At 31.3% G+C, this 26,982-nt stretch overlaps 1 protein-coding gene across 4 annotated transcripts in view; it reads left to right on the top strand.

The window, feature by feature from the left end:
- LOC127702630 (slit homolog 1 protein-like) overlaps positions 1-26,982 on the top strand; it is a 42,151-nt gene that overhangs the window by 8,251 nt on the left and 6,918 nt on the right. For all 4 annotated transcript variants that reach the window (XM_052206910.1, XM_052206908.1, XM_052206906.1 and 1 more), the window contains exons 2-12: positions 1,360-1,545; positions 1,872-1,943; positions 2,750-2,821; positions 3,775-3,846; positions 5,516-5,587; positions 6,124-6,195; positions 7,510-7,581; positions 17,499-17,570; positions 23,743-23,814; positions 24,492-24,643; positions 26,750-26,851. In XM_052206910.1, coding sequence (XP_052062870.1) covers positions 1,373-1,545; positions 1,872-1,943; positions 2,750-2,821; positions 3,775-3,846; positions 5,516-5,587; positions 6,124-6,195; positions 7,510-7,581; positions 17,499-17,570; positions 23,743-23,814; positions 24,492-24,643; positions 26,750-26,851 — 1,003 coding nt within the window. In that variant the 5' untranslated portion in view covers positions 1,360-1,372. The remainder of the gene's footprint in view (positions 1-1,359; positions 1,546-1,871; positions 1,944-2,749; positions 2,822-3,774; positions 3,847-5,515; positions 5,588-6,123; positions 6,196-7,509; positions 7,582-17,498; positions 17,571-23,742; positions 23,815-24,491; positions 24,644-26,749; positions 26,852-26,982) is intronic.

Here is a 26,982-nt window from a genome sequence, read left to right as displayed (position 1 = left end):
ATCTGCTGTTCAGACAATTCCCTTGCTGTCAATTTAGTACTGTTCAGTAGCTTTTCAGACAATTCAGTTTGATGTTAAAGTACACTGGTAAATAACAACTTCTGAACAGTCTGAACATAGAAAGAATAGATCTGAATGTTCTGAAGGAAATTTTCTGAACAGTAATGAATTTGCCACAGAAGATAAGTCTTAGAATAGACCGAATGACATACAATTGCTAAATACATGTAATAGTTGTTGATGTGCTAACAGCTTCATATTTTGACGACCAACTCATACACTACCTCTGACTTAAATGGTGTATTACGTTTGACTTTTTACTGGTGACGTTAGCTTATTTTTTTTTACATATATATTTGTGATAATTTTAACAATTATTCATTCTATGTTGCTACAAAGTTACAAAGTACAGTTTACGAAAACTAAGGATTTTCTTATCCCAGGAATAGATTACCTTAGCCGTATTTGGCACAACTTTTTGGAATTTTGGGTCCTCAATGCTCTTCAACTTTGTACTTGTTTGGCTTTATAACTATTTTGATCTGAGCGTCACTGATGAGTCTTATGTAGACGAAACGCGCGTCCAGCGTATTAAATTATAATCCTGGTACCTTTGATAACTATTTACGTACTTTAAGCGAAATTGCAAGATCAGAAGATATTTTGTTTAACATGTTTAAAATGAAAATGTTTCTACAATAATTTTTTCTTATTTTTCTTTAAAGTTATCACTGCATCTGTTTCATGACAACGTCAAACTTCATCAAAAAGAATTATTGAATCTTAAAAAATTGACATCATATTAGTTCAGTTCAATTTCTCATACATATTTCATTCTATTTCACACAATTAAAACTAATTAACTTAAAGGTATTTCAACTAAGATGAAGTTAGGAAGAACGACGGAAATCACACTACCTATAGTATACAGTAACTATCAGGAATCGGTTTACCGATATTATATGTCAGGTGTCTTAACTCACTAGCGATATGTTTTCGCGGTCTGAGAACTAAACTGTAATTTTTTCGATTGTGTACCAATTTTCGACATTTTGACTAAATGTGATTGGCATGACATGGGATGCATACATGAAAAAAGACACTCACCTTGTCTGTACATACGCTCTGGCAACGTTGGGAATTGGTGATTCCCTTAGTTTTTGTGTGTTACCTTGATTTGTCTTCTTAGTCGAAAACGGGATTTAAACATCGGTAAAGAACTGTCCCCTTTCATCAGAAATCGTCATATGTAATTTTAGTGTTCATAGTAATTAACGTTGATTCATCAATACAAAATTTTACATAATGTTTTCTTTAGAAATTTACCATCTTTAATGTATTGATTGGTTTGCTTTTCAGTTATTCAATCAAGATGAAGAATGCAAGCTGTTTTCTTTTTGCTGTCCTTGTGGTGTGTGCTAAACTAGTAAATACATCATGTCCGTACACTTGTTCTTGTAGTAACTCAACATCAGGGTTTTCTGTAAACTGTAATTTCAAATCTTTTGAACATATTCCAGTCTTACCAAACGATACGTACTACCTGTAAGTATATACAGCTGGTTTATTAAGAACTTTGTACTTCATTTTTATATTTAAGATAAGCATTAGTATATACAGCTGGTTCATTTAGAACTTTTTACGTCACTTTTATATTCAAAATATGCATAATACTATATTGCAAAAAATTGAAAACTAGAAAACTATATTTGTTACAAGTTCATGTATTAACATGTGGCTTCAGGAGAACGAATATTCTCAAAAGGACGTCTTTAATGTTTGTTAATTAAAACACAAACCATGCAGATTTTTGTCATTAATATATCATAAATTTGATACTGGTTATTCTCAATCATTTTACTTTGTTTAAGGAATTTTGCGTACAACAGCATACAAGACATTGATGTTCAGTTTTGTAAAGAGATGCCACTTTTACAAAACATGTGAGTTGATTTTTAAAATTTTGCATTGAATCAGTTTATAATGATTCTTCCAATATTACTTATACAATACATCGTTTAAAAAAAATAAAATTAGTTGACATATTGTTCTGCACGTATTTTGATTAGAATAAAAAAAGACCAAGATGACAAAAAATCAAAAAGGCAATTCCAAATTTTTGATCAGAGAGGAACAGATATTATGAAAAAAAGGTTCAATGAATTAACATTAATCGATGAAACAAATCTCGACTACTTTAAAACAAGCGAATACTACAGAAATTGACAGTTCAGATTCAATGAATAACCATTAATCGATGAAACAAATCTCGACTACTTAAAAAAACAAGCGAATACTACAGAAATTGACAGTTCAGATTAGTCGTTCTTGCTCTCGAGCGACACTGGTCATGCAGTTCGTTACAAGTAAAAAACCAGAAATAAAAAATAAAATGTCAATACATATACGAAGAAGAAAAATGGGTTATCCGCAAAATATACACATTTGTTGAGGCCTTTGTGACATGATGGTCAACCACATTGTGAAGCCTGAAAAAGATTGAGGACAAAATTCCGTTTTTTTCTCTAAAGGTACGAAAATAGCGTCATCTACATAATAACCTTACCGTATGGACCGCAAAATCAACGTAGGCATTGATATAAACGAAAGACAGAAAAATCAAAACATATGACATTGATAGACAAAAGGTATATTTTCTGTAGAAAATATTATAAGATTTGACGCTATGGTAAAATATCGATTTTTGTTACTATTGAAATATCTTTATTTTTTTTAACATTTTCACCAGCAATATCCATAACAATTTGATTCAAGAAATTCCGGATGAAACCTTCACAGACTGTCACCAGTTAATCACACTGTAAGTATATCACATTAAAACGACATTTTCAAAAGGATTATGACAAAATCATAATGCACTCAGAAATCATCAAAGGAAAAAGATTTAACAACATCATCAATAAAACTCTTTTATATTTCTAAAACTTCAGATAATTAAATCTTATTACGGATGAACGTTGATTTCGGATTAGTTTATTTAAAATCCGGTCAATAGTCACCATTCTCCGACAATTCTAGAAGGATTAAATAAATGACAGAAAAAGGAAAAAAGGACGAGACGTTCTGTGACATTCGAAAATTTTGACCTGACATCCGATCAGACAATAGTTTTAATATGACAAAGGCACAAAAACATTACAGTATGTTCAAAAGCTAGTAAATACATTTGTCTTTTAAAATACAACTGTAATGTAAGAAATGTAATGATGCTATGTGAACAAATTTATCGGTTTCCAAGAGCTTATTGACAGCGCGTTATCCCGACAATGGCTTCCAATTTTGCGATTGAAAAAAATAGGTGGCGTAGTTGAGTACTAATTTTGATGAAGTAGAATCCTGACTGTAATCCTCCCTCTTGTTTGACAATTGTGTAAAGTTCCGTAATAAAACAACTAAATACAAAAAAGTAAAAAAAATGTGCAGAAATGCTGCCGATAGCGTATTGATATCAATTTGTAGAAAGCAAACCGTATTCTGTTTTGCGCAAACTCAACGAAATACGATTATTCCATTATTTTGATCTTTGACTCTGTCAATACTTACAAATCCAGGTTTATTTATGTTACATTTCCTTTTAATTGTGTCTGTGATATCTGTTAGATAAAGTCTTGAATGATAGATGAGATATTAATGGTTAGCATTTGTTTTAATTTAATGCCTGGTAAACATGGGCCAAATAACTGTGTTCATCAAATGACAATCAATCATAGAATAATTAAATACATTCTATAGTACTATACTTTAATATTACAGTAATCTTCACAACAACAGAATCACAGATATACCTCGAGATACTTTCAGTAACTTATCACAGTTACAGACACTGTATGTATTTACCTACATTAAATTCATGGTATTGCAATTTCACTGTCGTTACTAATCCATTAACGCGTCTTTTTTTAATTAAAAATGCAAGATACAGCAACCAAATATATAAAGTCAGTAGACAGCAGGCTATTACCAGTAATTAACGCATATATCAAAAGCTTGGAAGTCAGCCATGCGTCTACTTCAAATGGACCTTTTTTGGTCCTAATATTTTGTCATAAGCATTGTTTTAGTTATTAGAAGTTGAAGTGTTTTAATCTTTTACTTATATTTCAATCTCGAGTTGTCCATCAGCCATTATTGTTGGATATAACAAGTTTACCATTCATTAAGAAACGTTACCCATGTTGATAACATTCACAGAATAATATTTTTTTCTTCTTTGTCGCGTTTTTATAAAATAAATTGCGCATTGTGTAAAATTTTATCAAAGAAAAGAATACACAGTTCATTATATTTAACTAATTGAATATCACTCATTTTCGTGTAACTTTCGATAATTTATTGTTCCCTTTAATAAAGGCATTTATAACAATTTTATTTCGTTATAATGTACCGTTTTAAATTATATTTACATACAAAAAAGGAGACCTGAACAAAACATTATGTTGTATTAAGGTTTTCTATTTATCAAGTCTAAGAGTAACACTCCCGTTTGTTATGTAGAATTTCCTCGATGTCTAGACAGAGTGAAAATTATAAAAAAAAAAGAAAAAAAAAAAAACGATAAGAGGACTGTTCAAACGTCCTTTAACAGTCAAATTTGTCATTCAGTTACCATAAGCATAATTTCAAAAGAGACAAACATTAGTATTCACATGATTAAACGTTTCATCCACTAAGTAAATTGAATTTATTGTATATATTGCCTATGCTTTATTATGACTGTTAAACAATTGGTTGTCGGAATAACGGCTGAAATGAACACTACATAAGTTAGCGATCACTACTTGGTGGTCACAATCCCTAATTGGACCGATACGAAATGTGTTTCACAATTTTATGTCGGAGGCAGATTGGCGTCAGATCGGTATTTCTACCTATTGTGTCATAATCGACACGTTGACCGACTGTGGGTTTTTATAGCGGGTGATTAGGGTATTAAAGGGGCACTTACTCTGTCGATGCACCAGATTTGTCTCCTTTTAGATTTCGTCTTGGTCAATTTATGGGATTTGAACATCGATTACATCGATAACTGCTATTTCCTCAGAGTTCGGTATTTTTGTTATTTTACTTTTTGCATATACATGTATTCATATATTCTAGATATTTTTATAACAACAAGAAACAGTCTATAGAGAGTAATACGTTCGTCAACATGACAAATTTGTATAATCTGTAATTAACGAGGTCATTTTCGATTTTTTTTTATATAAAATGCATTCTGTGAAACCTACAAATGTAGCAGGTTTAAACGTTTTAATAGGCGCCAACCTTCACTCTGCCCTGAAACAATTGTGTAACATCACAACATAGAAAGACACATTGTAAAATATCAATTGCTTAACTCAATCAAAAGACATATTAACAAAAACAAGTGAACATACACTGAACGAATAAATTTGATCTATGACACAATGTAAAAACAAAATAAATAAAACAAGGGGGTTAGATGTAAAACAATATCAGAAAGACAAACATTGCATATATCTATATATTCCAGATATCTTTATAACAACAAGATACAGTCTATAGAGAGTTATACGTTCGTCAACATGACAAATTTGAATCGTCTGTGAGTATCGAAGTCCTTTCGATATTTTTGGATATAAAATGCAATCGATGAAACCTAGTGGAGAGTCCAATTAACGCAGACTAAATATTAAAAATAAGTCAAATTGTTCAAGTTGTTTAACAGCGAATTTAGATAAAAAGTTCATGAGGCACTATCATATGATATTGATTGAACTCTAATATTGATTCAAAGCAACAGATCAGTGCATAGTTTATCAGTAATAAAATGAAAAGCAGTTCAACAGTTAAGGTCATATTAAATAAATGTTAAATCAGGAAAAGGCTTACTTCCTCAAAATGTATGATGTTTTGGGATTTGACATTCTTCGTGTATTGTCTCTATTTTTTGTAGTTCTGTAAAAAGGCTGTCTTTAGAATTTTCTTTTAAAAAAAACCCGAAGAATAGTTGCGTTCTTATGAAACATGATGAGGCTAATAAATTGCATCAGTGTCTATTTATTTGTCAGCTGTTATATATACTTACTTTAATTAATTGGTCTAACAAGCGCCTTTCAAGAATAATATTTATCTTTTAAGGTCTCTCTACAGCAATGAAATATCTACAATAAAACAATCAGCTTTTATGAATCTACCAAGCCTTCAATATTTGTACGTATATTTTTGCTATGCAATGACAAATAAAAAATTGTAGAAAAACCTTAGTTCGAATAACACAATAAAAAAACGTTTTAAACGTATCGTTATGTTGTTATCTGGCAGCCCACCCTTCCAGTCAGAGAACTTTACAGAATATATTTAATTTCTTTCTCTCGTTTTTGTTTTTATAAATTGCATATATTGTAAAATTTTAGCACATAAATTGATACGCAGTTCATTTTTACTGAAACAATCACATATACGCGACACCTTAAACCTTTAGCGACATTATCTTTCAAGCATATATTTCATAGTATACAAAAAAACTAAGAATTAAATGAATCCATGCATAGAGTAATGCTTGTTTCAAACTGTTTACTTTACAGATCTTTGAAAACTTCACACATGCAACTTATTGAAAATCACTCCTTTTCTTGATAATTTTCAATAACTTATTGTTTACATTAATAAAAGCATTGATAACAATCGATGATATTTCCTTATTAATGTTTTAAATTATATGTACATTAAAAAAAAGGAGAAAGGAGGCCTTAATTACAAAACATTATGTTTTATTAAGGTTTTTTTTTAATCAAGTCGAAGAGTAACACTCTTGTGTGTTATGTAGAAACACTCGATCGTAATTCATATGTTCAAACATGCATTGATAATATTATGTTTGTTCACATAACACAATAACACAATATATCGGAAACGTTATCGTTCATCTTGCTTTAAATTTACAATATTTCATAGATTATATCGATAGAATAATACAGTGCCTGTTTAATCTTACTGATGTCTAGGTAAAGTAAAAATTATAGCAAAGTGACCATGCACCAATTTTCAAACGAAACACATCCCTATTATCACGATAAAACACGATAATAAAACAGTTTCGTCAATTGGCACTCGACAAATAAAATGTATTATGTATATTGCCTTATTGTATATATTATTACGGTTGAATAATTAGTGGTCGAACTGAAAATGACACTATATAAGACCGCGGTCACCACTTGATGTTCACAACCAAGAATTGGACCAATACGATAAGTCTTTTACTCAACACATTAACGATATATTTTCGCATTTTTATGCCCTTAGATATCAGAATAGTCGTCAGGTCTGAACGTCTACCTATCGTGTCATATTCCAGAGAGCAATATGTTGACTAAATGTGAATTCACAAAGCGGGTGATGCATGCATTGTAGGAGACGCTTACACTGTAGATATACCAGCTTTTGCTCATTTGGATATCTTCCCGGTTGATTCATTATATTTGAACATTGATAACTGCTATTGCATATATTTTTATATTCCAGATATCTCTATAACAACAAGATTCGGTCTATAGAGAGTAATACGTTCGTCAATATGACAAATTTGTATGAGCTGTAAGTCAAGTCGATTTCTTTGGATATAAAATGCATTACATGAAACCCAGTTTGCGTCCAATAAATGAAGACTAAATGGAAGATGAAACTTTGAAAAAAGTCCACTTGTTAAAGTTATTCAACACTGAATTTAGAAAAACAGTTCATGAGGCATCGCCATTTTCATATAATATTGATTAAACGCTCGTATTGATTCATAGCAACACATCATCGTCTAGTTTATCAGCGATAAAGTGTAAAGAAATTCAAATGTCAAAGTAAAAAATCATTAGATGTTAAATCAGGAAAGACCTTACTTCGTCAAAATTTTTGATACAGCCCTTGGATGGTGTAAACTTCCCAAAAAAACATGTATGGTGTAATGGTGAATGGTGCAATGATAGAAAGTGTAGGGTGCTATGGTGTATGGTGTAAGGGGAATGGTGTAATGGTGTAACATGCGATAGTGAATGGTGTGAATGAATAGTGTACGACATTTAAAACTATGCAAAATATTGATAAGAACTAATTTCTAATTTTATACATTAATTTACAATATTGTGATCAAAATTCGTTTTCTTAAAATAAATAAATAATTATGTATTCGCACGCTTTCTTTGAAATTAAATTGCATTATGGTGTAATGTGTAAGGTGTATGGTGCAAAGGTGTAACGTGTATGGTGTAATGGCACAGGGTGTATGGTGTAATGGTGTATGGTGAATGGTGTAATGGTGTATGGTGTTAGTGGGAAGTTTACACCATCCAAGGACTGTATTTGTCATTCGTCTTGTATTTTCTCTTTTTTAGTAGTTCTGTAACCTGCCCGTCGATAGCGTTTTCTTCCACTTATTCATCCTGCCATTGTGTTATTGTGCTATGGTCAATTTTGAGTTCTTGTCTTTCATATTTGCTGATGTACTTTGGCTATATGCCATTTTGTGTCTCTTTGGTGAAACAATTATTTGTTTTATAGTGATTAAGATTATGTTACAACGTTTACATCTGTTGTTTTTTTTTGGTTTTTTTTACCTATTATGTCTGTTTGTTTTGCTCACACATTGTTGTCAATATAATGAAATTTTATGCGACTGTCATACAAGTGAAAGTTTAAGTTAGCTATAAAACCAGGTTTAATCCACATAACAACATAAGGAAATGCCTGTACAAAGTCAGGAATATGACAGTTGTTTTCCATTCGTTAGAAGTGTGTGAGCTTTTGATTTTGTCATTTTATAAAGGACTTTCCGTTTTGAATTTCCCTTTGAGTTCGGAATTTTTGTTATTTTACTTATTTACAAAAGCTTGGAGACTGGCTGAGTTCTTAAGAAAGAAGCGGAAGTTTAAACATTGCATCACTGTTTGAATACTTGACAGCTATTAAGTATGCTTACTTAATTTAAAGGACTGTCAAGCTCATTTCAAGATTAATTTATCTTTTAAGGAATCTCCACAACAATGAAATACCTACAATAAAACAGTTGGCTTTTATGAATCTACAAAACCTTCAATACCTGTACGTATATTGTATAAATAATGCTACTGAATCTGAAGCTTATGCAACGATAGATAAAAAAAGGAAGAAATACTTTGAATTCGAATAACACTATACAAAAAAGGTTTTAAACGTATCGTTATGTCGTTATCTGCTCACCCTTCCAGAGAACTTTACAGAATATGTTTGTCTTCTTTCTCTCGTTTATGTTTTTATAAATTGCAAATATTGTAAAATTGTAGCACAGAAATTAATACACAGCTAATTTTTTAGTGAACCAATCACATACATGCTACACCTTACAACCTCTAGCGACTGTATATTTCAAACAATTAAAAAGTAAACAAAATACTAAGGATTATATGCATACGTGCGTATAGTAATGTTTGTTTCAAAATGTTTACTTTACAGATCTTTAAAAACTTCACAAATTCAACAAATTGAAAATCACTCCTTTTCTTGATCATTAATTTATTCTTTCAAATACATTTATAAAGACATTGATAACAATCAACGATATTTCCTTATTATGTACTGTTTTAGATTATATTTACATTTGAAAAAAGGAGAAAAGGAGGCCTGAAGTTCAAAACATTATGTTGTATTAAGGTTTTTTATTAATCAAGTCGAAGAGTAACACTCTTGTGTGTTATGTAGAATATCCTCGATCGTAATACATATGTTCAAACACGCATTGGTAATATTATTTTTGTTCACATTTAAGGAATGACTGTAATATTTTTTTCTGTCTATGAAGAAAAAACATCAAAAATATGTTTCACACTGAATAATCCGCGTAGCGGGTTATTCAAAAGTCATTCCTTATAATTTACAGTCATTTCTTATAATTTACAGTCATTCCTTATAATTTAATTCTTAATTCCATTTTAAAGGAGTAAATTTTGAAAACAACTTTGGTGACGTCACGTCCACATCACAAAATTATGTCTATGAGTTGATAGACAAAACACTTTCAGCCAATCAGAAGACGCGTTGTATCCAACATTAAATTATAACACAATAACACAATATTAGAAACGTTATCGTTCATATTGCTAAACATTACAATATTTCATAGTTTATATCTATATAATATAACAGAGTCTGTTTAATCTTACCGATGGCTAGATAGAGTAAAAATTATAACAAAATGAGACTCTTCAAACATTCTTCCACAGTCAACTTTGTCATTTAGTAATCTTACACTAATTTTCAAACGAAACACACATCCCTATTAACACGATAAAACTTGTTATGTTCGTCAATTGACACTTGACAAATTGAATGTATATTGGCTATGCTATATTATTACGGTTGAATAATTGGTAGTCGAACTGAAAATGACACTACATAAGTCAGCCGTTACCACTTGTTGGTCACCATTATGAATTGTACCGAACGTTGTCTTAACACATGAACAATATATTTTCGCATTTTTATGCCCTTAAATATCAGAATAGTCGTCAGATTTGAAATTCTATCTATCGTGTCATAATCCAGAGAGCAACATTTTGACTGAATGTGTATTCACATAGCGGCTTTTGCTAATTTTGGATTTCTTTTCATTCGATTCATGAGATTTGAACATCGATAACTGCTATTGCATTTATATATATATTCTAGATATTTCCATAACAACAAGATACAGTCTATAGAGAGTAATACTTTCGTCAACATGACAAATTTGTATTATCTGTAAGCAACGAAGTAATTTCGATTCCTTTGGTTATAAAATGCATTAGATGAAACCCAGTTTGGCGTCCAATTAACGAAGACTAACTGATAGATGGATTTTAGAAAAATAAGTCTATATTTGTTTTAGTTATTCTATAGTGAATTTAGAAAAAAATGTTCACAAGACATCGGTATTTTCATATGATATTGAATAAACCCTCGTGTTGATTCAAAGCAACACATCATCGTCAAGCTTATCAGCGATAAAGGGTAAAGCAATTATAATGTCCAGGTAAAAATCATTAAATGTTAAATCAGGAAACAGCTTACTTCATCAAAATTTCTGATATGTTTCGCATTTGTCATTCGTCTTGTGTTTTCTCTATTTTTGTAGTTTCTTAACCAGGCCGTCGATATCTTTTTCTTCCAAAATATGGAAGACAGGCTGAGTTCTTAAGAAAAAAATCTGAAGTTTAAAAATTACATCAATGTCGTTATACTTAACAGCTAGTTATTAAACGGACTAACAGGCGCCTTTCAATATTGATTTATCTTTTAAGGAATCTCCAAAACAATGAAATATCTACAATAAATGAGTTGGCTTTTGTGAATCTACCAAGCCTTCGATACCTGTACGTATATTGTATAAATACTGCTCCTGAATTAAATCTGAAGCTTCTTGCAATGATAGATAAAAAAGGTAGAAAAACTTTCAATTCGAATAACGCTATACAAAGAGGTTTTAAATTTATCGTTCTGTCGTTATGTGCTCACCCTTCCAAAAACTTTATAGAATATTTTTTTCTTCTTTTTCTCATTTAATATTTTTATAAATTGTGTATAGGTAAATTCCAGCACAGAAAGGAATACACAGTTCATTTTTAAAACAACCATCTACAAGAGACACTTTGAAGACTTTAAAATCAATCGAGAATTATAAGAATCCCTGCGTATAGTCATGATTGGTTCAAAAGTTAACTTTACAGATCTTTGAAAGATTCATTATTTATCTAATTGAAGATCCCTCATTTTCTTGATCACTTTCAATAATTTATTGTTTACATTTATAAAGGCATTTATAACAATTATGTTCCTTTATAATGTACTGTTTTAAACTATATTTACATTTGAAAAATATATGAAAGGAGGCCTTAAAAAACATTATGTTGCATGAAGGTTTTCTATTAAACGAAAGTAACAATTCTGCATGTTATGTAGAATATCATCGATCGAAATGCATGCTCAAACACTTATTGGTAATATTATGCTAGTTCATATAATACTATAACACAATATCGGAAATGATGTCGTTCGAATTGCTTGAAATTCACAACATTTCATAAGTCATATCTATAGAATGCTACAGACTCTGTTTTATCTTACTGATGTCTAGATAGAGTGAAAATTATAACAAGATAAGAGACAAAAAAGGTTCCTAACTTCCTTTCACAGTCAACTCGGTCACCATATACATATTGTCAAAAAAGACAGACATAATTATTAACACGATAAAACTTGTTACGTTTCATCCATTAGCACTAAACACATTGAGTGTATTGAGTATGTTGCATATGCTAAATATTATTACGCTTAAATAATTGGCGGTCGGAAACATTACCGAAATTGACATTATATAAGTAAGTGGTCACCACTAAATGGTCACCATCACAAATTGGATCGATACAACATTGTTTTGCAGTTTTAAGTCCTTTGTAGAATAGTCGTCAGATGTGTAATTCTACCGATTAATGTCATATTACAGAATGTAGCATTTTGGCAAAATCTGTATTAACATAGCAGGTGATGCGTGCATTACAGAAGACGCTTACTATGTCGATGAACCAAATTTTGCTGCTTTTAGATTTCATCTTGGTCGATTTATGAGATTTAAACATCGATAACTGCTATTGCAAATATTTACATATTCTAGATATCTTCATGACAACAAGATACGAGCTATAGAGAGTAATACGTTCGTCAACATGACAAATTTGTATGAGCTGTAAGTAACGTAGCCATTTCGATTTCTTTGGATATAAAATACATAAGATAAAATCCAGTTTGGCGTCCATTAACGTAGACTTAATGTAGCATTAATCTTGGAAATAAGTCAGCTTGTTCAAGTTGTTCAACGCTGAATTTAGAAAAAAAAATTTATGAGGCATCGCCGTTTTCATAATCGATTCAAAGCAACACATTGGTGTCTAGTTTATTAACGATAGAGTGTATATCAGCTCAACAGTGAAGATCAATATCATTAAATGTTAAATCAGGAAAGAGCATAATTCAAAAACATTTATAACATTATTGACATTTCACATTCCTCTTTTGTTTTTCCTGTTTTTGTTAGTTTTGTATGGCCGTCGATGGATTTTTAATTAAAAAAAAAGATAAGGCTGACAAATTGCATCAATATCTGTATACGTGAGAGTTGTTAAATATGCTAGCTTTATCTTATTTGACAGACAGGTGCCTTTCAAGAATATTTTATCTTTTAAGGTATATCCTCAACAATGAAATATCTTCAATAAAACAGATGGCTTTTATAAATCTACCAAGACTTCGATACCTGTAAGTATATCTTATATATTGCTACTTAATCAAAGCTTAAGCTTCTTGCAATGATTAATACAAATTAGTAGAAGATCTTTAAATTCGATTAAAGCTAGACTAAAAAGGTTTTCAACGTATTGTAATGTTGTTATCTGCTCACCCTTTCGGAGATGCCGCTTTTGGTAAGGTTCTTATTGCTAAGTGTATATAGTTTTCCATTTAGTGTTTTGTGGGCTTGTTTGTCATTTCATCGTTTCTTATGTTTTGCCACGGCTATATTTTTAATGGAAAGTAATAATAACCTAGTTGTTTAACATGTATTTGTTTCCTGGTCAAACGCGTATACACCAAGTATACATTTGATGTTCATGTCGATGAATTTAAACATATCTTTGACTTATCAAACAGGAATTAAGTACTATTTAGACAAAAACAAACCACAAAATATGATTTTTGTTTCCAAAAATATATTGAAACAGCATTCCGCTATTAGCAGCCAGCTTAGTTTTATTTTGTCATCAGTATCGCAAAAACGTCGCTTATGTATTATTTACTTATCAGTGAATAATTCCACCGCATTCGAAATCGTGTTCATATGACGTTTGATTAAATTACTGTTGGAGATGCGTTGTGCATGTGCTGAACATGCACAGATATTGAAACGAAAATTAGATGAAAATGTAAAACTAGGGAAGGCAGAAGAAAGATGGCGGAAGGAAGAAGATCGATCTCGTTGATTGATTTGACCCTCAAAGAAACAGTCGTATACAGATTATATGTAAATGATTTTAAAATATGTATTCTTATCTATGAAATCGTATTGAAAAGAAGTAAGAAAATGATTATGAGACTGTTGCCAAGGTAAAAATGATTAAATATTAAATCAGGAAACAGCTTACTTCATCAAAATTTCTGATATGATTCGCATTTGTCATTCGTCTTGCGTTTTCTCTATTTTTGTAGTTCCTTAACCAGGCCGTCGATAGCTTTTTCATTCAAAATATATAAGACAGGCTGAGTTCTTAAGAACAAAATCTGAAGTTTAAAAATTGCATCAATGTCGCTATACTTGACAGCTATCAAATATCCTTACTTTAATTTAACGGACTGAAAGGCGCCTTTCAAGATTAATTTATCTTTTAAGGAATCTCCGAAACAATGAAATATCTACAATAAATGAGTTGACTTTTGTGAATCTACCAAGCCTTCGATACCTGTACGTATATTGTATAAATACTGCTACTGAATTAAATCTGAAGCTTCTTGCAATGAAAGATGAAAAAAAGGTAGAAAAACTTTCAATTCGAATAACGCTATACAAAGAGGTTTTTAATTTATCGTTCCGTCGTTATGTGCTCATCCTTCCAAAAAAATTTATAAAATATGTTTTTCTTCTTTTTCTCATTTATTATTTTTATAAATTGCGTATAGGTAAATTTCAGTACAGAAAAGAATACACAGTTCATTATTAAAACAACCATCTACAAGAGACACCTTAAGCCTTTACTTTAAAGCTTTTAGCGACTTTATCTTTCAAACAATAATCGACAGTAAAAAAAAAACATTAAGAATTATATGAATTTGTGCGTATAGTAATGCTTGATTCAAACAGTTTACTTTACAGATCTTTGAAAGTTTCATATATTCAACTAATTGAAGTTCCCTCATTTTCTTGATCACTTTCAATAATTTATTGTTTCCATCTATAAAGGCATTGATAACAAAACAAACTTCCTTTCACAGTCAACTCGGTGACTATAAACATATTGTCAAAAGAGACAGACATAATTATTAACACGATAAAACTTGCTACGTTTCATCCATTAGCACTAAATAACTTGAGTGTATTGAGTATGTTGCCTATGCTATATATTATTACGGTTAAATAATTGGCGGTCGGAAAAACGACCGAAATCGACACTACATAAGTTAGCGGTTACCATCACAAATTGGACCGATACAACATGGCTTTTCAGTTTTATGTCCTTGGTAGAATTGTCGTCAGATCTGTAATTCTACCGATTATGTCATATTACAGAATGTAGCATTTTGACAAATCTGTATTCACATAGCTGGTGATGCGTGCATTACAGAAGACGCTTGCTTACTATGTCGATTGCCCAGATTTTACTCCTTTATGATTTCTTCTTTGTCGATTTTTGAGGTTTAAAAATCGATAACTGCTATTGCAAATATTTACTTATTCCAGATATCTTCATTACAACAAGATACGGGCTATAGAGAGTAATACGTTCATCAACATAACAAATTTGTATGAACTGTAAGTAACATAATCATTTAGATTCCTTTGGATATATAATGCATAAGATAAAATCCAGTTTGGCGTCCATTAACGTAGACTTAATGTAGCATGAGTCTTGGAAATAAGCCAGCTTGTTCAAGTTGTTCAACACTGAATTTAGAAAAAAATTTCATGAGGCATCGCCGTTTTCATATAATATTGATTGAACTCTTTATATTGATTCAAAGCAACACATTGGCGTCTAGTTTATTAACGATAAAGTGTATATCAGCTCAACAGTGAAGATCAGTATCATAAAAAAGTTAAACAGGAAAAAACTTATTTCATAAAGATTTATAACATTGTTGACATTTGACATTCCTCTTTTGTTTTCTCTCTTTTTTTAGTTCTGTATGGCCGTCCAATTTGTTTTAGTTTCAAAAAAAAGACAAAAAAAAAATAAGGCTGACAAACTGCATCAATATCTGTATAAATGACAGTTGTTAAATATGCTAACTTTTTCTTATTTGACTGACAGTTGCCTTTCAAAAATATTTTGTCTTTTAACGTATCTCTACAACAATGAAATATCTACAATAAAACAATTAGCTTTTATAAATCTATCAATCCTTCGATACCTGTAAGTATATCTTATATATTGCTACTTAATCAAAGCTGAAGCTTCTTGCAATGATAAATAAAAATTAGTAGAAGATATTTAAATTCAAAAAAATGCTAAACAAAAAAGGGTTTTCAACGTATTGTAATGTTGTTATCTGCTAACCCTGTTCGTAGAATTCGCTTTTGGTGAAGTTGTTGATGCTGTAGGTTTTCATCTAGTGTTTTGTGGACTTGTTTTTCATTTTATCGTTTCTTATGTTTTGCCACGTCTTTATTTTTATTTGTATGTAATCATAACCTGGTTGTATTCATTTGTTATAATATTCTTGGTCTTTCATACCACTTCGTTAAATCATTGAAAAAGGGAGGTCTTAGGATTTTGAGATAATATTTCGAAATTATTACACAGAATATGGTATAGATAACACTCAATTTTACTTGTCAAACGCATATACACCAAGTATACATTTGATGTTCGTCTCGATGAAATTACCCATATCTTAGACTATATCAAACGGGCATTACATACGATTAAAAAAAACCCAACAAAATATGATTTTACTTCGTTCAAAAATATTGTTACACTATTCTGCTATTAGCAGTCGGCTTTGTTTAATTTTGTCATCATAATCGGAAAAACATCGCTTATGTATTATTTGTTTATCAGTCAATAATTCAACCTCATTCGGATCGTATTCACATGATGTTTGATTAAATCATTTTTGGAAATGGGTTGTGCACGTGCTGAATATGCATAGATATTTAAACGAAAATCAGATGAAAATGTGAAACTAGGGAAGGCAGAAGAAGGAAGGCTGAACGACGAAGACCGATTTCGTTGATTGATTTGACCCTCTAAGGTTAGATTGGAAAACAAAAGTCATCTAAGTTTTTAATGGACATTTGAAAATTGCTCATCAGTAATGAGAACGCACTTATATTGCTGTTATTCATAGCAAAGGCACAGCGAGGTAGTTAACACATTACAAGGGGTGACATGTAAACGAACAGTCAAAAACAAACGTTTAAGCTGAAGTGTCCGCTAACGTCACTAAGCCTATATCTGTTCGTTGAAAAACATGGTTTTGGGAGATCAGTATCACATGTACAGACTGTAACGCGCAAAGAAATCTTACTAAAACGGCAAATCATTGTAAACTTTATACAGTGCATGTTAAAGTTGTCTTGAATTTGGTATGTAGCTGTATGCCCATGTCATGTTTCATCGATTTTCTGTTAACACCTCTCTGAAAGTAAAAAAAATGAATTATTCAATTCAAATCATTATTCTAACTGTTCAACAACAATCCTGATACATTTAAACTAACAAAATATTTTTTTGTTTGTTTACTAGGTACCTACACAACAATGAGCTTACATCAATCGTAGAGTACACATTTGTTAATCTTCCATCACTTTATTATCTGTAAGTTACTTATATTCACGATAACCTATGTAACAGATTCCAAAATTTGTAAACAAAGAAAAATAAATAATCCGATACTAAAAAAACGCAACAGAAGTTGACCAATGCATGTTCAAATCTTGTAAATGAATTGGAAGCATACATATCAGAATAAACAACAAAACCTGAGGAGATCGCATGAACTGCAAAAAGAAAGATACTAGGAGCCTTGTCCTTTGCAATGCATGCATCACATGTCCGGCGAATTTACACTCAGACGAAATATCAGGGAATAAAACACAATCGGTAACATTAATATTATACATTAGACGGTTTTACTGGTATCGAAAAATATAAAACTACAAAAATATATACTAGTATGTCGTTGGTGAGTCAAAAAAACTGACACGTCGTATCGGTCCACTAATTCGGGATGGTGACCATAAAACTTATGAAGTCTTAATTGCTGTCCTTCCTCCTCATTTCTTTGTTGAAAAGAATGTACAAGTTTCGTGTAAAGATACAATAACTGTTACAATAGTGAAGTTGGAAGTGTGTGAACATGTACGAGCGTAACCTATTAAATGAGAAATATAAATGCCATACGATGGAACATGATACCCCTGCGAAATGGAAAGTCGACAAATGAAAAGTTGCATTCAACACGTTTGACAATGACTCTAGTTTGAAGCCGTCCATCTGCTGCAATGTCGAGGAAAATATTACGATATGAAGCAGAACCTCCTCTTTCAGAATTACAATTACTATCAAGTTCACTAGGATAAAGGAAATATATGCACTCGTTTTGTGGTTAAGCATCAATTCGAAGACTTTTCAACGACGAATGCAACAGTTGATGTACAAAAACAGAATATGCAACGTAATGTAACGTAATAACTTGTATAAATTACAATTTTAAATTATTTTTTCTAGATGTGCTACTGTGATGTCACGAAAACGGCAATTATGTTTGATGAAGCCACATAAAAACAACACATTCCTATGCAGTTCACATAAAGCGTGTTTACATATTGAAAGTTTCGCGTTTAAATTTAAAAAAACACAAAATTATCTTCAGAGGATATATATCGTATCCCTCTCGATGAAGTGGAATGATGTAAAGTTTTATGCTGTTCATAATTCAATAACCCTTATCTCTTTACCGGACATCACAAAGGTTCCCGTAGAATTTTGACGTCACAAATGAAAAGTGATTGTTGTATGACGTCAATAGTTTATGTGTGGCTGATTCCCAGGTCTAGTGTCGAAGATTTCCAAAACGTTACAAGGTCTATGCAATATGGCATCATGTCTTTGTGTTTTCACTGATGCAATGTAATTTATTAGCCACAAACTCTTAAAGGAGATATCCTCGTATTATCAGTTTTCGTTTTCAGAACGCATTTAGAGGTCACAATTTTCATTGAAAAAGCAAGCAAGGTACGAATTCATATGACGTACGAAAACATATGTTCTTACCATATCTGTTTAATATCCTCAATAATTTTCTGGGAAAACATTTACTCAAAAGGAACTAAGTAAGAGTATGAATAGAGCCAGTATTTTACCCCTAAAATGGAAAAATATAGCAAAATTATTCATGCCTTTAAATAGTATATACATCTTATTGATAAATAAACAGATTGATATAATTTGGAAACTTAAGTACAACTAGGTAACTTACGATGTAATATTGATATCATTAAGATCATCATATTTGATAGTATATGGCTATTTCATACATAGAGGACCAAGCAGATATGCATGATATGAGCCAATGCTTATTATAAAACCAATTTGTTCTTTATCAAATACATCGCGTTATTATGCTGTATATTTACAATACAATTTTTATATAACAATTTTTTCATTGGCTATTATTTACCATCTAATCCACGGTTGACATGTCTTAACTAATGAGTGAGCCGCCGTATTGAATTGTTTGGATAAAAAAAAATGTTTGATTACTACAATGTAATCCAAAATAAAGAAAAACCTACCCCAAAACTGCCGTTTTGATGTGATGTAATCCAAAATCAAATCGAAAAAGTAACGTAATAACCTTCAGTTGAAAGTTGTCGTTTGTATGACGTGTATGCGCTAAAATTATTCATGAATTTTTGCGGTCTTCAAGTTCTACCGTATTATCTCTTTTTGTAATGCATTAGTATCGGAATAACAGAACTGTAGTTGAACAGTTGCCGTCGTCAATTGGGATTTAATTGCTGCAAATATCCGTCGCGTCGCGTCGCAAGTAAAAGAGAGGCAAAAGATGCCAGAGGGACATTCAAACTCATAAGTCGAAAATAAACTGACAATGCCATGGCTAAAATGAAACAGACAAACAAACAATCAATAGTACACAAAACACAACATAGAAAACTACAGACTGAGCGGAACGAACCCCACCAAAAACTGGGGGTGATCTCAGGTGCTCCGGTAGGGTAAGCAGATCATGCTCCACATGTGACACCCGTCGTGTTGCTCATGCTAGTACCAACCCGGTAATAAGTCTAATATGGTAAGTCACATTCGTCAAAAGGGGACGGGATTGTAGTTACGACATTAGGAACATATACGCTATCATCTGTGAAACGGATATTTCATAACGGTCAACCAACTCGTGATGGCGTCCGTAAAATTTACGAAGGGATGATTTCAACTTCAACACTTGGAACTCTTGGTTAAATAGCTTCCTTATTAGCAGCAACCCTTTATCAAGGGAATCATGATAGGAAATACAAGCCCTGGAATATCGTATCACCTGGGAGATATATACTCCGTATGCAGGCGCTGCTGGAATGTTGCTACATAGAAATGGAAAGGTCACAATTCGGAAGCTGAAATCATCATTTTTGTTAGAAAGTTTTGTTTTCAACCGACCCTCATTGTAAATTTCTAGATGTAAGTCAAGATATGAGGCAGACTTAACTGTATCTGTTGTATCCTTTATCTCCAGTTCGATGGGATAGATGCGTTCAACATAGTAACCAAATTTTGAATTATCCAGTGAGAGAACTTCATCTATATAGCATAAGGTAAAGTTAAAGATACTTTAAAACTTCATTGGCGAACATGTTGATCCAAACAATCATTTGGCGGCTCACTCCTTAGTCATGTCAACCGTAGAAATATAAGCCAATGAAAAAAATTGTTATATAAATATCGAATTAGAATTGAGGAATGACATTACTGTAGTTGAAGAGTTGCCGTCGTCAATTGGCATTTTAATGATCGCAAATGTAGAAAACTGGAAAAATAAACGAATATACAGTGATTTTTTTGGCAAGTAATGTTATATACACAGAATACAAGCGTAATACAAGAAACACGTCAGATGAGATGAATTAGTTTGATTGATACGCTGTAAATAAATAAAGATTATTTCACAATTAAGTTCCTAAATAATTTTCCTCCAAATGACTGTCGTCACATGAATCATAATTCATAAATTTGAAAATTGTTTGTTCCTCCATTGATAAAAACAAGGTGTGAATAATGATTTGAATAAATCTAGAATGACATTTGAACGACCTGAATCTTTTTTGAGCGTCCATGCTCGAGAGGGTGGACAATACATGACAATGGGATACAGCATATTGCATTGAATGCTATCAAATTTCAGTCGACTCGACTGCAGAATCTCACTTTTCAATGACCGCAGCACATTGTGAATATACTGATGACTTATTAATGAATAAAACTTATATATTGATTCCAATATACTTAACAAGCAACTGGATCTTTTGTAAAACTTTCCCGGTATGCTGTTTTGCTTAGTCAATTAAAAAAAAAATAGCAACCCGATTCTTCGTTCGTTGTTTATACTGATATTACTAATGAGTACGCATCTTGTTATATTAACGTTGGCATTTTTTCCCCAAATTATCAATGCATTTTACTTTCAGAATGTACTAATGAAAGAGAAATAGAGTGAATAAAAATCTGTTTAAACAACCTTTACTTTTTCTAAACTTATTATTATATATAATGTGACTGACCATGTTATGAAAGGTGACCTAAAGTTTGTCAACAACACTTCCCTGAGAGAAATGTTAACCAGAGCGTATTCATACCTTCAGTCTTAGCCGTGAAGTATGTGTTTGGTATTAAGCGCTTGCTCATATATATTTCAACACAAACCGATGATCATTTTAGATCAAATACGTATATTTCGACATGTTTATGACATCATAGTGACATCACACTTGACCTTTCTACTCAAAAGTTTTAAAATTATATAAACCTGTTGATTATCAATAAAATTAATCCTATTTTGAAAGGCTTGAACAAGTTCACTTATCTAACAATATTAAGGGGAAAATAATGGCTCTTATCATACCTCCTATATTAAAACATACTTTAATACTAATGCATTAGTCTAACATTATGCCAGACAATTTACTAGTTGGGAAAGGAAGACGTATATACTCTTATCGAATGTATCTGAGGTCGTTGATACAAATTAGATTTTAGAAAAAAACTTTATATGTCTATGAACATCTGTTTTCAAAGCCTCAAATATTGGTTATTCCTGCGAAATACCTGTCCTTTCTTAACGATAAAAGTTGTTGTCATTGCAAATTAAAAAAAAAAACACCAATCTACATATCTTATGTTTTTTTTATATCACATTTCACAATGGAACCTGGTATAAATTCGCACTACACATACCAAAGAAACACCTTTTAATAAGCATGTTGCTATGTTTTATTTTGGAATTTTATCCTACGATGAAGAACTGGATCCTTCGTAACTGTACTAGAGACAACAACTAAAAAAGTATCAAGGACCAAATCATGGACATCTATTCTATAATCAATCTAAACCGGGCTTCGTAGTCACTTTTAAAATATCTACGTTATGGGCGGTGTGAATCATATGTTGATAATTAACTAAACTAAATGATCTGTTAAATGTAAATACAATATAAGTCCCTTTCCTCTGGCAATAATATAAAACATCGGACCCTTTACACAGGTATTCCTCGTTCTACATCTAAACACATATTTATAGAATAAGTCAAACTTTAAAAGGAGTGGTCAAAGTATATAAGTACAAATATATTGTCTTTGGAAAAGATAAAATGAAACTTTTCTGTAACTGAAGTCATCAAGATGTTTTTTTTTTAGCTCACTTGGTCGAAAGGCCACGCCAGTTTTTCTCATCATTTAGCGTCTGTCATCCGTCGTCGTCCGTCGTAGTCGTTAACTTTTACAAAAATCTTCTCCTCCGAAATCACTAAGCAAAATGATGTTCACCAAATGTTTGCGTTTTTGTCTAATATCTTGAATTGTAATAGATAGATAGAAACTTTAAATAGCACACATGATCGGAATGACAAGATCTACAAATAAGACTCGTCATCGGAGTTATTGCCCTTTAGCTTTAATGATCTTTTTTTTTACATTTTTTTGCATTTGTTGTCTATTTTGTCAGCAGGATAAGATATACAAATATGTCAACATGACTGAAACTGTCAGTTAACTCTAGACAATGCTAGAATTGTTCCCATTTAATGATAATTTTTACTGAAAAGTGGCTAAAGTTGAAGATGCAGGTGAGCGACACAGGCTTTTTATAGCCTTTAGATTATTTGTTGCGTAAGAAAATTATTTTTTTATCAGACAATAGGTATTCATATATGACAGTAAGTGTGCTCCTTTTCCTAACGACTTTTACTGTACTCCTATGAGGAAGACTTAAAATATGAGTTTCTCAGAAATAAGGAAAAGAAAGCTTGTACTATCCGTTTACTACACGTTCCGCTATTCAGATGAGGATATCTCACTTAATAATTCAAAGTTTGTTGACTATGGTGACCGTATATTTACCATCGAATTTGAAATGAATAATACATTACATACAATTGAAATTGCCTCATATTTTGACAAACATCTAAATTAATTGAACATGATTATGATGTCCAATTGTGAAGTTTCCAAATCTATAAAGCAACATTCCATCAGCACCTGTATATGGAGTATAAATAATTCTTTAAAGAAAGTGCTTTCCAATCATTGACCTGATAACAAATGTCAATCGACCGGCTTGACCTTCCACACAAGATGTGATGTCATTGTTATCAAATATAACGTCCGATATTTTTCTTCTACTCTTGAAAACTGTCTTTGATAAGCCAATTTATGAAAACATTTAAAAAAAACTAAATATATAAACATATTTGTTCCAGAGATTTAAGTGGAAACAACATTAGTCTAATTGAGGAACATGCTCTAGGAAACTTAACCCAACTATCAACTTTGTAAGTTTGTAAAAACAAAACACACAAACGCAAACACACACACTAACACTTAATGAGACTTGTTTCTTGAAAAATGTTCAGCTGCTTAGAAGACCAAGCGCTTGTGCAAATGAGTGAAATTTTCCATAATAATGAGGCAGTTTATTTGTGTGCGTGATAACACAAGATTTAAGGATTATAATAAAATAACGTCGTGGATTTAAACAATAACAGGCCATCGTACGGTATTCAACAATATGCAAAACCCGTACCGTACCGTAAAGTAAGTTATAAGACAATGACAAAATGCGAAACAATTCAACCATTACAAAAAACTTTGTGAACAATTTTCCGTTCATAATCAGTTATACAAAAGTATCGTTCCTTTACATTGCAGTATAGGTGATCACAACAAAAATATTTTGAGAAGTCATAAAAGGGTTAAATTGCAGCATTTCTTAGTGAATTTTCATAAGATTCACCTTTCGTAATCTCAGCGTTTTTCTAGTTTCCTTGTGTTTTTGACATAAATCCTATTGAGTTTAATTTCTATATATGATTAATTGCGGAAATAAATATTATAAATAACGTAAAAAATAACAACAAATACCCACTTATTCATTTGGGTTTTTCTTGTCTGTTATTATTAACATGAACTTAACATCGGTTATTTTTGCATAAATTATTTATGTTTGCAGGAACCTTGCTTCAAATCCAATAAACTGTGATTGCAGTATATTTCCATTCTGGTCCTGGATAATTGAAAGAGCATCAATTGGAATAAGTGCTAAATGTAGCGACGGAAAATTTGTTATATCTCTGAGATCCGCTGAGCTTGAAAAATGTAATCGTAAGTAATATAAACAAAATTACACTTAAGTGATTATATAAAAAAAATAAGCTAGTTAATTACTTTAAACTAGAGATTTTTATTCGTAAAAAAAATATGTTTACTCTGTTAAGATATTAATGTTTTGTATAAGGAAACATCATTGAAAGGTTCAAATGTCTTGACACCATCTACACACTTGACCAATTAAAGATAAAGAATATATGTTAAAAGACCCACAAAGGTAACGTCGACAAGTCTCGACACTATGTTACAATTTGGAAATACATCAAACACAGTTTGAAAAATGTACTAACTATTTCAAAGCTGATAAAATAAGCATTGTTGTTATACGTTGAATTTACCTTTCTTTATGATTTTGTCGAGCATCTTGAAGTCAACAGTTATATACATAAAGCTTATTTTTGCATTATATCTTTTACGATTCATTTTATTTTACTAAATTGAAATTGTCTTATGCGGATCCAACTATTGTCCCCGGAAAATGTAAGGAAAGCATTGGATAACGATGCATATTGTAACTAGTGATAAAACTAGAATATATAGTTCATTTAGAGGAGGGAATCTATACAGTATAAAAGAACAAAAATTTATGGAGCGAAATAAGATATGACTAGACATATATACTCCTCACATCAATGAAAAGACACTGTGGATCAATATTAGTAGAATAGACAAGAACAAATTATGCCTCCATACTATTGCAGAAACCGCGTAATGTTTGGAAAAAATAAAAGTACAAACCAAATTAAATTTAAATACTAATAAGTTTCAGATAATTCTTATTCGTAATTCGTAATGAAAGCAATCATGATTAGTGAACCTGTACATTTATTTATCATGACGCTTTATATGTACACTGTGATAACCGCCCAACATATACACTATAATAATGAATTATAAAATTAAAAAATACTTAACATAAGGCAAGTAAAAACTGCTGACCTGATTCCCAATTCAGAACGAACAAATGAATACCTTGCGGGTTTTTCTTTCTTTTTTTTACTTCCCCGTTAATCTCAAGCTTTACAAGAAATATTCATAAAGACAATGAAGAAAACTCAATGATATCATGGAAACATAAAACATTAACAATGCAAATATATGATGAAAAATATTTGGTGTTACATATTACACAATTCAATGAATATAATTTACCTGTTGATCAGTGTTCATATCATTTTATACTTAAAACGATCGATTGCTACATTTCAAAGTAATATTTCACACAGAAGCATCTTAAAAAATATAAAAAAGTATGATCATTTGCCATGCTAATAGCTTATATCTAATAAATTCCGTCATGGTATTTCTTAACATTTCATTTCACCTTTTTATTTCAAAAAGAACCATAATAACGGAGCTAACATTGTTAAATCAGCAAGTAAAAAAGGAAATGAGTTTACAAATATCATTCACTTAATGTTCATGAAACACCAGTCTTTCAAATATCAGTAGTTTCTCTCTTTTTTTAAATTTTGTTTTAACACATCTGCATCATGGCCTGAAAGTTCCTGGGTTGAGAGTAAAATTGACTAGATGGCCTAATTAGTTTCTTTTACTGAAATTGTTTTGTATTCATATTTGTGCCAAGGCTTTACCCATAAGGATATTTTGCCACCCACTAGATGTATTTTCATAAGATGTAACAACTATCAATGATACCGGGCTTATAATATTAACGCCAGACTCGAGTTAAATGTTTTAATAACTAGCACATATCAATGTTGTAAATAAACAATGTGTACAATGGTCATTTAGGGTCCTACGGGTCAATTTAGACATAGGTATGATAGAATGACATCACAAGTCACAATGTAGTTTGCGTTCGAAACTTTGGCAATTTTTTTAGCCAAATAATACCCTTATTCAAACCGTCTCACTTTGTCCATGGATACTAATTTTATCGACCCAATCGAGGGATATTGACTCTTGTGCTCCCGGGAAAGGTTATTCAAACGATAGCAACGAACATGCTGTACCTAAAAAATAGTCCTGGAATGCAAAAATCTTTTCACTGTATTTTTCATGTTTATCAATTTTATGATATTTAACTCAGTTTTAATCATAATTCATTTTGATAATGTTGATATAATTTCATTTAAGCTGATAATTGTCGATGCTTTAATGGTGGAAAATGTATAACGAGCGGTGATGGAAAAGTTGTCTGTGACTGTATAGGAGAATGGACCGGCGAATTTTGTCAAGGTGAACAAAATTACTTTCATATTCATATATAACTGCTTTGAACTTCGCAATGGTTCAATCTGAACATTCCTAATGGCGGTAAATCAAGAAATATTTTTAAATTATGGTTAGAAATGAGCAATTTTCTTTAA

This window comes from Mytilus californianus, unplaced genomic scaffold, assembly GCF_021869535.1.
Source record: "Mytilus californianus isolate M0D057914Y unplaced genomic scaffold, xbMytCali1.0.p SCAF_5, whole genome shotgun sequence".
In the NCBI taxonomy this organism is placed as follows: domain Eukaryota; kingdom Metazoa; phylum Mollusca; class Bivalvia; order Mytilida; family Mytilidae; genus Mytilus; species Mytilus californianus.
The sequence above is the reverse complement of the archived record's forward strand: the minus strand, read 5'-3'. Positions and strand labels throughout refer to the sequence as shown.